Genomic DNA, 11,245 nt, shown 5'->3' with positions numbered 1-11,245 from the left:
GCTGCTTACCTCTCCTTTTCCTGATCTGTCTCCTCAAAGTCCAGGCAGACTCTCTTCCTGAACCTGACTCAATCAGAGAGTTCCTCTCTCTACCAAATGTCTCACCTCCTATTTCCTGCCTCAGCTAATAGTCCCTCAGGTTTTGGTTGAAAAGGGATGGTTCTGTACATAGAGTAGGCAAGAGATTCTCTTTACAGGGAACTTCAAGCAAGATAGGTCTTAGGTCTTAGGCCTCAGGATATATCCTCCAGACTCCATTCTCTCCATTGAACAGAAATTCTAACGAGGCAGGTACTCTCTGCAGACACAGGCTCTTTTCGATTTCCTCCACTGCCAAGCACAGGCGGCCTCCCTTAAGAAATAGCCTTTCTGGCAGAAAGGAAGGTAATATAGATGCAGGCAAAGGCCTGTAAACATTGAGACATGTGTTTATTATTCTGTGAGTTTCCATAATGAGACCAAGGAGCACAGACATAGAGTTGTATCCTTTGTGAAGTAACTTGGGAAGATTCGTCTCTTCTCTTCCTTGTGACAAGTGGGTCAGGGCTGATGCCCTGTCTTTGGCTTTGACTACTCACCAGTTCCAGACTGACCTTTAAGCTATTACAGAAACAGAAGTTGGCCTCTAGTTTAGAATGCTATTAGTGGATTTCCCACCAGGTCGTGTTCTGCAATATAAAGCCTGTAGTCACTCTCACCATAAATCATCCTGTCTGTCCATCTCAAATATGAGCACAGAACCCAGGATGTCTTGATTAGCATTTTGTAACAGCAGGGAGGAGTCCCTGGAGATGAATGCACATTGGTGTGGTAGAGGAAAAAGCACACCAGAAAGACAGCAACGCTGCACTGGACTCACCTAACAAGGATACTGGCAGCTGGCATCGTGTCTGCAGGTAATCTACAGAAAACATTCTATCTGGGGACAGAGACAGAAGTCTTCTCAAGGTTGTGTTACTGGCTGTGACTTGCAGTCTTGGTTTGGGTGGTGAGAAGTTATTCTTAGACAATGGGGGTTGAGTCAGGGGACATGTCTGTAATGTATAGAAACTTCTCTCTCGTCTAGATCATCAAGGCTATAGAAGTTGCAGGTGCCATGGGCTATGCTACTGGAAAGTGAGAGGAGCCTGTTCCTTCTGGCCTTCCACAGAGGAAGTACTGAGACCAAGCCTAGCTCAGATGTTGATATAATGGCCAGGAGTGAACAGGATAATTAGAGAATTCATCTAGGAGAGGTGGCCTCACTGCCACACTCACTTAAGACAGGAGATACCTTGGGGTCATGGACCACAATATTCCCTGGGAAATCCATGGCTAAGAAGGTCGACATTCTCACCTAGCAAGAAAAAGAAGTCAACAGCTCAGCCATTCTACACCTTTTCAGTCTCCTCTCCCCTCCATTTTCCTTTTGGCTCTCTCATCCTACTCCTTCTTCCCTCTTTTATTGCCCTACCCCCTCTTCCTTGCACTTTTCCACTCCTCTTTCTCCCACAACTCATTTTGTCCCCTTTCTTCTCTATCCTTCCTTGCCTTTCCATTCCTCTCTCTCATCTACTTTCCCATCTCAACTCTTGTACAGTGTGGACAAAAGTTGCGAATGGGAGGCTACGTTTATCATTATCAAAAAGTTAAGTGTGTTCTTTACTGAAGGGGAGTATAGAAGACTTAGCCTTCTAGACATGCTCCACATCCTCTCCAAAATCCGTAATGAGCCAGTCACTTTTCCCAATCATGTCAATGGGGCACACAACAGGCTGCCTACAGAGAACTAGATATTTGCTTGCCACCACACAGCCACACTGTCGGACAAATTAAAATCTGGTACAGGTATCAGACACTTGAAAACCATTTTGGTTTTTTCTAGTCTGGATGCCTCCCAAGCCTGAGGCCAGGTGGTACCCTGGTAAGGTTGTAAAAACCTCTCCCTATTGGTCCTTCTATTAGGTATTCTCAGGGATGACAGGGATTTGGCAATGAGCCAGATATATCCAATGTTTTCTCTCAATTAATCTCCTGACTCCCAGAAACATGCACTAGATTAAGGGATACAAAGTTTATCCAAGGTTCCTTTCTTCAGTGTGGATTAGAGATTCTTGATAGGAGAGGGCACACTTGCAAAGGAAGAGGGTTTCCTGACCTCTAATGTGACCTTATGCCAATCCCAAAAGGGAGAATGTATTATACATTAAGACTGCACAATGATTGTGTCAAGCTCCAGGTTCTTCTCTCTTTTCATTTGTGGGGCTGAAAAGACCCTCCCCTTCTGAATGCTATTCTTTTAAATGGAGAAATAGGCTTCTGCAACAGCAGTTCCTCTGTGGTAGGCGGGAGCAAATTATATAGCAATGCCATTGAGTTTCCAAAACACTTCCCATGGGCAGTCAAAGAGACAGGTAGCACAGCAGAGCAGGGCATAATGTCTGCCAGGTGGGAGAAGTAGGAGATGGGCAGAGCATCAGCTGGTGCTCCCTGACTCAAAGGATGTTTATTTTTCATCCCAAAGAACGGAGAAGATGGCCTTCATTGTAGTTTTGGGGATCATCACGGCCGTGATCTGTCCTGCTGCTCTCTGCTGCAGAGATGGCACACTAGGAAGGCACCCTGAAGTCCAGAAGGACCAAGATACTAAAAAACAATTGGACAGTGGGACACTGGCCTCCATCAACACTGACTTTGCCTTCAGTCTCTACAAAGAGTTGGCTTTGAAGAATCCAAATAAAAATATTGCCTTCTCCCCACTTAGCATCTCAGCTGCCTTGGCCTCTTTGTCTCTGGGCGCAAAGGGCAACACCTTACAGGAGATTCTAGAAGGTCTCAAGTTCAATCTCACAGAGACCACTGAGATAGACATCCACCAGAACTATAGGGACCTCCTACAAAGGCTTAGCCAGCCAGGGGGCCAGGGACAGATAAGCAGAGCTAATCTCCTGTTTGTTGAAAAGCACCTGCAGATCCTGAATGGTTTTAAGGAGAAGGCAAGGGCTCTGTACCAGACTGAGGTCTTCGCAACTGACTTCCAGCAGACTTGTGAGGCAAGAAAGTTCATCAATGACTATGTGATGATACAGAGCCAGGGGAAAATCAAGGAAATGGTCACAGAACTAGAGGAAAGAACATCGATAGTGATGTTGAATTTCCTCCTCTTTACAGGTAAGAATGATCATTGTTTGGTGAATTGAGGGAGAGGATGTTGCCTGGGAACCTGTATCCTTATACTAACCACTGGAAAGAAGGTGCCCAGGTCCTCAGAGTCATGTGTGTCTCTCTTTATTACACAAAGCCTACTTCTCCTGTAAGATTTTTTCAGATATTGATTGCCTGGGAACCTGTATCCTTATACTAACCACTGGAAAGAAGGTGCCCAGGTCCTCAGAGTCATGTGTGTCTCTCTTTATTACACAAAGCCTACTTCTCCTGTAAGATTTTTTCAGATATTGATGTAATTCCTAGAACATGCCTAACAGAAGCAGTGAACTGTTAATCCAAGAGTGTTGAATTGGGCTGTGACTTAAACTTACTAACAGAATACCCTGTCTTCACATGCCTGCCCTCCAGAGTAGGCTGAAGCCATGGCTACCATAAACAAATCAGATCCCTCAGTCTGACCATATCAGTCATTTCTAATACGTTTCCACATGAGGTAGCCCATGTGTTGGTCTCCAGCAGGGTCCTGGTGGGCTGGGAATTCTTGATCTGAAGGAGGCTAGCTACCCTAATCTAAATGGAAAAACATCATAACTAAAAACTAGTGAAGAGCCCCGAGGGCAGTTCCTACATAGGACTTCTCCCCTGACCCTAATGTGTAATGAGCTGAATAGGAGCATGGAGAATCAGGGACTGGGAAAAGTCATTAGAAAAGGGGACTGTGAACCAGGCAGTGTTCTGTGTTAATGCCTGGTTGCTTCTTAGAATTTTACTTTTATAAAATTAATATATGAAAGATCTGAATTCCTAAGACATATTCCTGGGGAAAAGAATCTGCTGGGACTTGTCACCATGATGTTCAGAGACTCAGTTGGAGACAGTATAGGTAAGATTAGTTGGGGGAAAGTCCAGGGAACCCACAACCATAACTCCCTGCCCGATAGAGACCAGGGAGCAGTGTGGCATCCCAGAAATCACTGCCTGAAAGAAGTAATGATGTGACCAGACGTTGGGTGGATCTGGGCTAATTAAAGTTAGTCTGGGATATAGGGAGGGAAAGACTCAGCTCTAGGCGGAAAATCAAGGTGACAGTAGAGAGAAATATAAAACAGGAGGTCAGAGCTCAGGAGGATAGAAGGCAGAGGACAGATGACAGAGCTGCTGTGGGCTGGGGATGGTCAAGGCAGTGTGACCGCCTGAAGGGTTAGACTGTAGGAATGGCTGTCTCACTTACACAGGACACAGTCTCAAGTGCTCCTTGATTTGAGGTAGGATGTATGTTCATGCTATGAGATGCTGAGAACAAGGAATTGTTTTACCATCAAGACCCACAATGTGTGTTGTTACTGGGTACAGGGATTAGCAATCTGAAATAAGCTTGAGCTGATATCTCTCATTGTCAATGTGGTCAATTCCCATGTGGGCAAGGAGGACTAATTACTCATATTTTCCCTACAGTCTAAGAAATTGTATACTGCTCACGATGTGGGAGAACTCCATCTGTGGAGTTTATTTCTACTAAAACATATCCCACAAGCTATTGCCTTCTAAACATGGTTCCACTGAGGAAGAAAGGACCCTCACATCTCCCCTGTCTCCAGTCTCACAACGTTCACTCTGGCCTCTATTACACACTCCACCACACACGCCTGACTGTGTGAGGAGCTCATGTAGTTAAGCTGTGGTCTTGAGGTACCCTTTTCAAACTAAGCCTGGATTTTCATTGCTACCATATTGTTTACCTACCAAGATTTTTTTCCAGTTGAGCATATGCCATCCTGAGGGTAAATCTGGGTGACTGAAAAAGGGTGAATTGCTCTCACAACTCAGAAGCAGAGCACAGATAGGGAGGAGTTGGAGTGTTTTTAAGCTATTACAATGTGATGATTTGCTTCACCTTTAGGCCAGTGGAGTGTGCCCTTTGACCCTGATGACACATTCATGGGAAAATTCATATTGGACAGCAGGAGGCCCGTGAAAGTGCTCATGATGAAAACTGAGGACTTGACCACACCCTACTTCTGGGATGAGGAACTGAAATGTACTGTGGTGGAGCTGAATTACAAAGGCCATGGCAAGGCCATGTTCATCCTCCCTGACCAGGGCAAGATGGAGCAGGTGGAAGCCAGCTTACATCCAGGGACCCTCAGGAAGTGGACGGACTCTCTGAAACCCAGGTGCATATCCTCAGGACCCAGAACCATAATTGATCCCTGTACTGCTCTTCTTATGATACCCAGTGTCCATGTACCTCAGAGTCTCCCTTATATCCAGTGTAGTGGTTAAGGTGCCAACAGGAGTCATGTGTGAGTTGAATTTAATTTCCTTCCTCTGTCTATTATTTATTGTCTGATTTTCCTGTTGACTAAATGAGAGCACCTCAAACCAGGAGGGGAGGTTTTCTCTGTCTCTAACAGGCTATAAATGACAATGAATGTTGAGTGGGTCTTTGGAAGACAGAACTAATTGTGGTTGGGATATCACCATTGAAAATTAGCTGCGCTACTTGTAACCTGCAAAACACCTTATTACTCACTCTTTCACATTCATGGAATGGTAAATTGAAGACCTACTATGTGCCAAGCCTTGACTTAGACTCTGAGAGAGTATCAAGAAGAATGGACACAAAACTCTCATCCTTCTGGGCTATCTACTAATTGAGAAAGATGACAGGGTTTGGGGGAATGAAAACAGAACTATTCATTATTTAATAAGTTAAAAGTGAAGTTGGATGCAGTGGTGAGTTTGAGATGGACAATTAAGGGTAAGGAATGCTGGAGTCTGATGCAGTCTCCTATTGTGAATAGAAGGGTCATTAGGTGATATCTAGGGTCAAAATGACAGGGAAGGGCTGCATTTTACAGATCTAGAAGTAAAATCTTCCCATTCAAGGAAGTTAGTATCAAGCCAGGAGTTCAAATTCTCTCAGGCCCTGATGAATAATTAATGCTTTAGGAAAATCATGAGGTCTAAGCATGGGTGGATAGAGGACTCTTCTCCAGCAACAGGGCTCTTATAAAAGATTACCCTTCAGACATATGTTGTGTTGATTGGACACAGGTTCTTGTGGCTCTTTAATTTAAATATTTTTATTATCAGGATAATAGATGAGCTCCACCTACCCAAGTTTTCCCTGTCCAAAACCTACAAACTAGAAAACATCCTTCCAGAGCTGGGCATCATGGACATGTTCAACACACAGGCTGATCTTTCAGGGATCGCAGGAGCCAAGGACGTAAGAGTCTCTCAGGTAAGAAATGAAACAGAGGATCTTTCACTTTGGATTCTGAATGTAGACAGTGAAGACCATGTGGGTGTGTAAGGATGCTCAATGTGGGGGTTGGGGATTTAGCTCAGTGGTAGAGCGCTTGCCTAGCAAGCACAATGCCCTGGGTTCGGTTCCCAGCTCCAAAAAAAAAAAAAAAAAAAAAAAGGATGCTCAATGTGTGAGAAAACCTGCATGCCTGTGATCCCTCATGCCTAAGAGAGATAAATCATAGCCCAGATACTTTTTCTAAGAGTGTGCAACCAGTCACTCTGTACACCAAGGTGTTGAACTCATGCAGTTGACAATGTAGGGCAAGTGTTTATGCTTGGATTTAGATCACATGGGTATCAACCATCCTGTGCTATGCTGCAGGGCTTCTCACAGTCCACTGCAGAGCCACCCAAAATCCACTGCAGAATCATCCATAACTCACTACATGGCCACCCACAATCAACTGAAGGCCCTGAGATTCTTTGATGCAGTGCTCAGCCATTACGACTTGACTAGAACACACAATAGTAGCAGTAAGGTAATAAGGAGGGATCACTGGCAACTGGCAATTCTAATGAAAAACTTGAGAATAGGAGGAAAGATCCCCTTAGACCCTTATACCACATTTCTTAGGTGTGCAAACTATTGGTGTCTATTGTGCTGTCCAGGGCCCATTCAGAGCCCTGGACTAAGATCTGTACCACCAGCCCATGGTAGTCTGGAAATGTGAAGCCATGCCCCGTGCAATGCTGGTGTATATCACAACGATGTTGGAGCATAAGAAATGTTGAAATTTGTTGTAGAAATTATTTATTCCCAGCAAAGTTTTCTACCCCACCTTAGCTATTTAAGTTCCTGGATGAAAGACATACACAAGATTTATATTTATAATAAAACTTAAACAATAACTGGGCAGTGGCCTAGCCTCTACACTATTAGTTTCTACTTTCCTATGGAAACCCTGAGTTATTACTCACTATGTATCTTCTGGGGTGCTCTTAACTACAATTGGCCAGCCCTCCATGCCAAGTTGTCTTGACTCCTAACACATAGTGACTTCTCCTTCCTCTTCCTTCACTTTTTCCTCCTCATGGTTCTCCTCACAATCCATGCCTGTGAAGCCTAAAACCCACCTATGTCTCTGCTGCCCATCTATTGGTTATTGGCATCTTTATTTACCAATCAGAAACAATTTGGGGACAGGGGCATGTAGCATCTAAGTACCTTGTCTCTGGGACAGCCAGGTCTTTGGACCCTACTCCACAGCATTACAATGGATAGCAAAACACCAATCTCCAACTATTCCCATTTTAATCCAATAAAAAGCTATTTTCACTCAGATGTAAATTGATACAATAGAGCCATTATGAAAATTATAAGGTATGATATACACTTACACCATCTAGTCCATTACATTATTTACATTAATTATTTTGCCAACTATCCTAACTTAATGAATTTATAATTCTGTATGCCAACCACTTTTTATTTTAACTTGTATTATCATATGAAAACTATCCTTTTAAATCTAGAACACCTTCTTTAATGCTAAAGAACTTAAGTTCAATTGTGAGACTGTTACTAGTCCAATTCCATCAGAGATTTCAGAAGGAATATATATTTGAATATGTGGGGATGTGGCTTCAAGAATTTGAAAAATTGTTAGTGACTGTGTGGTCAGTCTCCGATATTCCTTAAGGGTTTTGGAAGACAGCCAGTTTATATCTGCTTCATGCTGAATTGAGGCAAATAATTAAATCAAAATAAATTTAGCTGGCATTATTTGTTGTTTTTATGTGTTGAGAAAGTTCAGAGCTTAATTGAAGTCCTGACTGAAACCATCTGAAAGACTGGATGAACCGAGGTCATCGGCATAAGCAGCCCTTTCTGAAGCTTTTCTTTAGTGAAGTCTCTGGAAACAGCATCTGCTTAGGCATGATCAGGCAGGGAGCTGGAACAGAGAGTCACTTCCATATCCCTGAGGCTGATCGGGTCTGCCCTCTTGGTATTTCGTTCGATGAAGACATTTGATAGAATGGGCAAGGTGAACAGATGAGTTAAGGATGAAATTTTGCTCATTGTTTGAGCAGGAGAAAGAATAATGTCCCATTATAAATTAGTTTGATTAATAACCAAGTCAAAATGAATCTTCATTCATGCCATATGAAAGGATGACATGACGAATTTGAGGATTCTATGCCAACAGGATTTATCATCTATGTATAGCTGAAGTTCTGGCTAGAGGTATTTTTAAGTCTCAGCCAGTTTCAGGGCTGTTCCCAAGTAGAGGGATAAGCAATCATGTCACCTGTCCTGTTTGGTCTTTTTTATTTTTTTTTTTGCTTCCAGGCTGTAGCCAAGACATTCAGGGACTCTTCCTCTATGAAATCTTATCCTTGTTATTTTGTAAGGAGTCCAAAGCCTTTTTTCTTTCCTGTTAAAACAAATACACAGTCTATCTGCTTAGTCCCCCAACCCACCATCATCAAAAGTGTTAAACTGACTCAATTTAGCAGGCTCATTTTTATTTAGTCCTGATCTACTTTGACCTCTCACACAGAGTATTTTTAATACCATTAAAACCACTGAACTGATAAAAAACCCTAAATTTTGATAATTAAAGCAATTATTACTAATTATTACCTTATGTTTTCTTTTTATCTGTGTTCATGACTTAGTCTACTATATATTGATCTCAAAGCCTGGATTTATTTATTCATCAATTTCAACTGATATCTCCCTTCTTTACCTAGAGCGTGTATATCAATTTTTGTATTTCTCCATTCTTTGGAGAGTAATATTTCTGTGAATAAATATACTTATATCCCTCTATATATAAAAGTAAAAACATTATATTTCTCTTGATTCTGAACCCATGGTGGTGGTTTCTCTTTCCTCTTCCTGCACTGCTTCTTCCTGGTGGTTCTTCTTGAACCCCAAGCCCAGGAACCTAAACCCTAATTATCTCTATTTTGCTTAGCCATTGGCTGTTGGCATCATGATTGCTTTATTCATCAACCAGAAATAACTTGGGGACAGTGCACTTACCATCTAAGTGCAGACCCTGTCTTCTTCTGAAACAACCAGGTCCTAGTGGCCTCCACAGTTAGCATTACAATAGATAACAATACTCAACAGAAACCTGCATGGCTGCCAGTGCACTCGCTGTTTAATGTAGAGCTGTTGGGAGGCTGCCTATGGGAAAATGCCTGGCATTGCCTACTCCTGTCCTCCTGTTGTAGTGGTTCGATGGTAGTACAGGTTCAGACACTGAGAAGACCAAGGGCATGCCTCATCTCACACCCTGAGCAGAGACTTGAGTAATCCAGCTTGTGGAAGGAACAAAGAATTTCACTAGCAGATAAAACCATTTGTCACTGCTTGCTCCAAGCCTCTTTCCCTCCCTCCCGGTCTCCATTGAGTGATGTCTTTCTCTCCCTACAGATGATCCACAACACTGTGCTGGGCATGGCTGAGACAGGCACAGAAGCAGAGGCCACTACGAGAGTCGAATATAACTTCAGGCCTGCAAAACTTAATGATACGTTTGTTAACTTTGTCAGGAAATTCCTCTACATGGTTTTAGAACCAAATTCTGAGCTTATCTCTTTTATGCGCAAGGTAATCAACCCTTTAGAAAACTAGAACTTCCCAAGATGTGGGGCTTCTTTCCAAGTTAACAGATTGAGTCTCTATGTGCTTTTTGGCTTCCATCCTCTGATAGGCTGTGGCATGTTTGCAATTAAACAGTGACTTTGACTGTCTTCACTAGTCTCACAGCACAGGAGCTGGTGGATGGTCTGTGTCAGGCTCCTAGTCCTCTTGGCCACACTAGGTCCTATTCCTGAGCCTGAACTCTTCCTTTCTTCCTCTCCCCATGATTGCTCCCCTTTGTCTGCCTCTACCAAAAACCTGGGCCCAACATTAGGTCCATTGCCCAGATATAATCTGCTCATGTCTCTCTTCTGCTTCTGCAATGTTGGTGGAATATGCAAGCTCACTGGTCATTCCGTATGCACAACAGGCCAAGGCACAAGTTGGGAACTTGCTTCCCTGAGTCAATTTGCAGCATCTGGAACCATGTGCCCAGTTTCTGCCTCATTCTTGTACTACTACACTCCTGTTCTACCCACTGAGCCTTGCAGGGCCTGCAGACCCTCTCCACACTACTGGATCCCTCACTTCTCAGTGGCCTGATGCTCACACGAGCTCCTTTCCTGCTAGCATTCCTAATCACAGCAGAGTAGTCAACTTTTCTTAAGTTCCCAGCCGACCAAACTCAGAGGACGGTTTGAAAGCAAAGGAAGGGTAGGAGTAAAGGATCAATAAATGTCTACCTGCACAGAATGTGTCCAGACATTGTTCATTCATCTCCTGTTGGCAGGGAGTGGGCTCTGGTGACAACAGGGAATAAAGATAGTCATATAATCTCTCAGACGATGTGACCTATATGCTATTGTTACTCCCTTTAATAAATGCAGAAACAGATGAACACAGAAGCTTCATCTTTTCCCCATGATACACAGCTAGACACTGTGGTTTCTAAGTTCTCTGATGACACTAAGACAAACTACACCAAGCAAGGTATCTGATCCTTGGGTATTAAACTTGTGGTTGGAAGGTGGATGATGAATCAAGACTCTGAATGCTTCACAGAGAGGACCCACAGAGACATAGGAACAGGTGAGGAGTTATGTGGTGAGGTCAGATGAGGAGGAAGAGGAGGAGAAGGAGGAAGAGGAGAAGGAGGAAGAAGAGGAAGAGGTAGACTGATGAACTGGCAGAAAATTTTGTTCAAGGCAAATTAAAATGGACCCATTTCTCTGAAACCTTGATGACATT

The 11,245-nt window shown here is 43.3% G+C and overlaps 1 protein-coding gene across 1 annotated transcript; it reads left to right on the top strand.

Moving 5' to 3' along the window:
• Positions 1-772: 772 nt before the first annotated feature.
• Positions 773-10,745, top strand: Serpina3j (serine (or cysteine) peptidase inhibitor, clade A (alpha-1 antiproteinase, antitrypsin), member 3J). The gene is made up of 5 exons (XM_087554966.1): positions 773-896; positions 2,504-3,150; positions 5,048-5,321; positions 6,244-6,394; positions 9,848-10,745. Exons 1-5 carry the CDS (start codon positions 796-798, stop codon positions 10,046-10,048), a joined length of 1,374 nt encoding a protein of 457 aa, XP_087411092.1. The 5' UTR covers positions 773-795; the 3' UTR covers positions 10,049-10,745.
• The last annotated feature ends 500 nt before the right edge of the window (positions 10,746-11,245 follow it).

This window comes from Rattus norvegicus, chromosome 6 (assembly GCF_021556685.1).
Source record: "Rattus norvegicus strain SHRSP/BbbUtx chromosome 6, alternate assembly SHRSP_T2T, whole genome shotgun sequence".
Taxonomy (NCBI): domain Eukaryota; kingdom Metazoa; phylum Chordata; class Mammalia; order Rodentia; family Muridae; genus Rattus; species Rattus norvegicus.
Note: the sequence above shows the minus strand (reverse complement) of the source record. Positions and strands in the feature narration are given on the sequence as shown.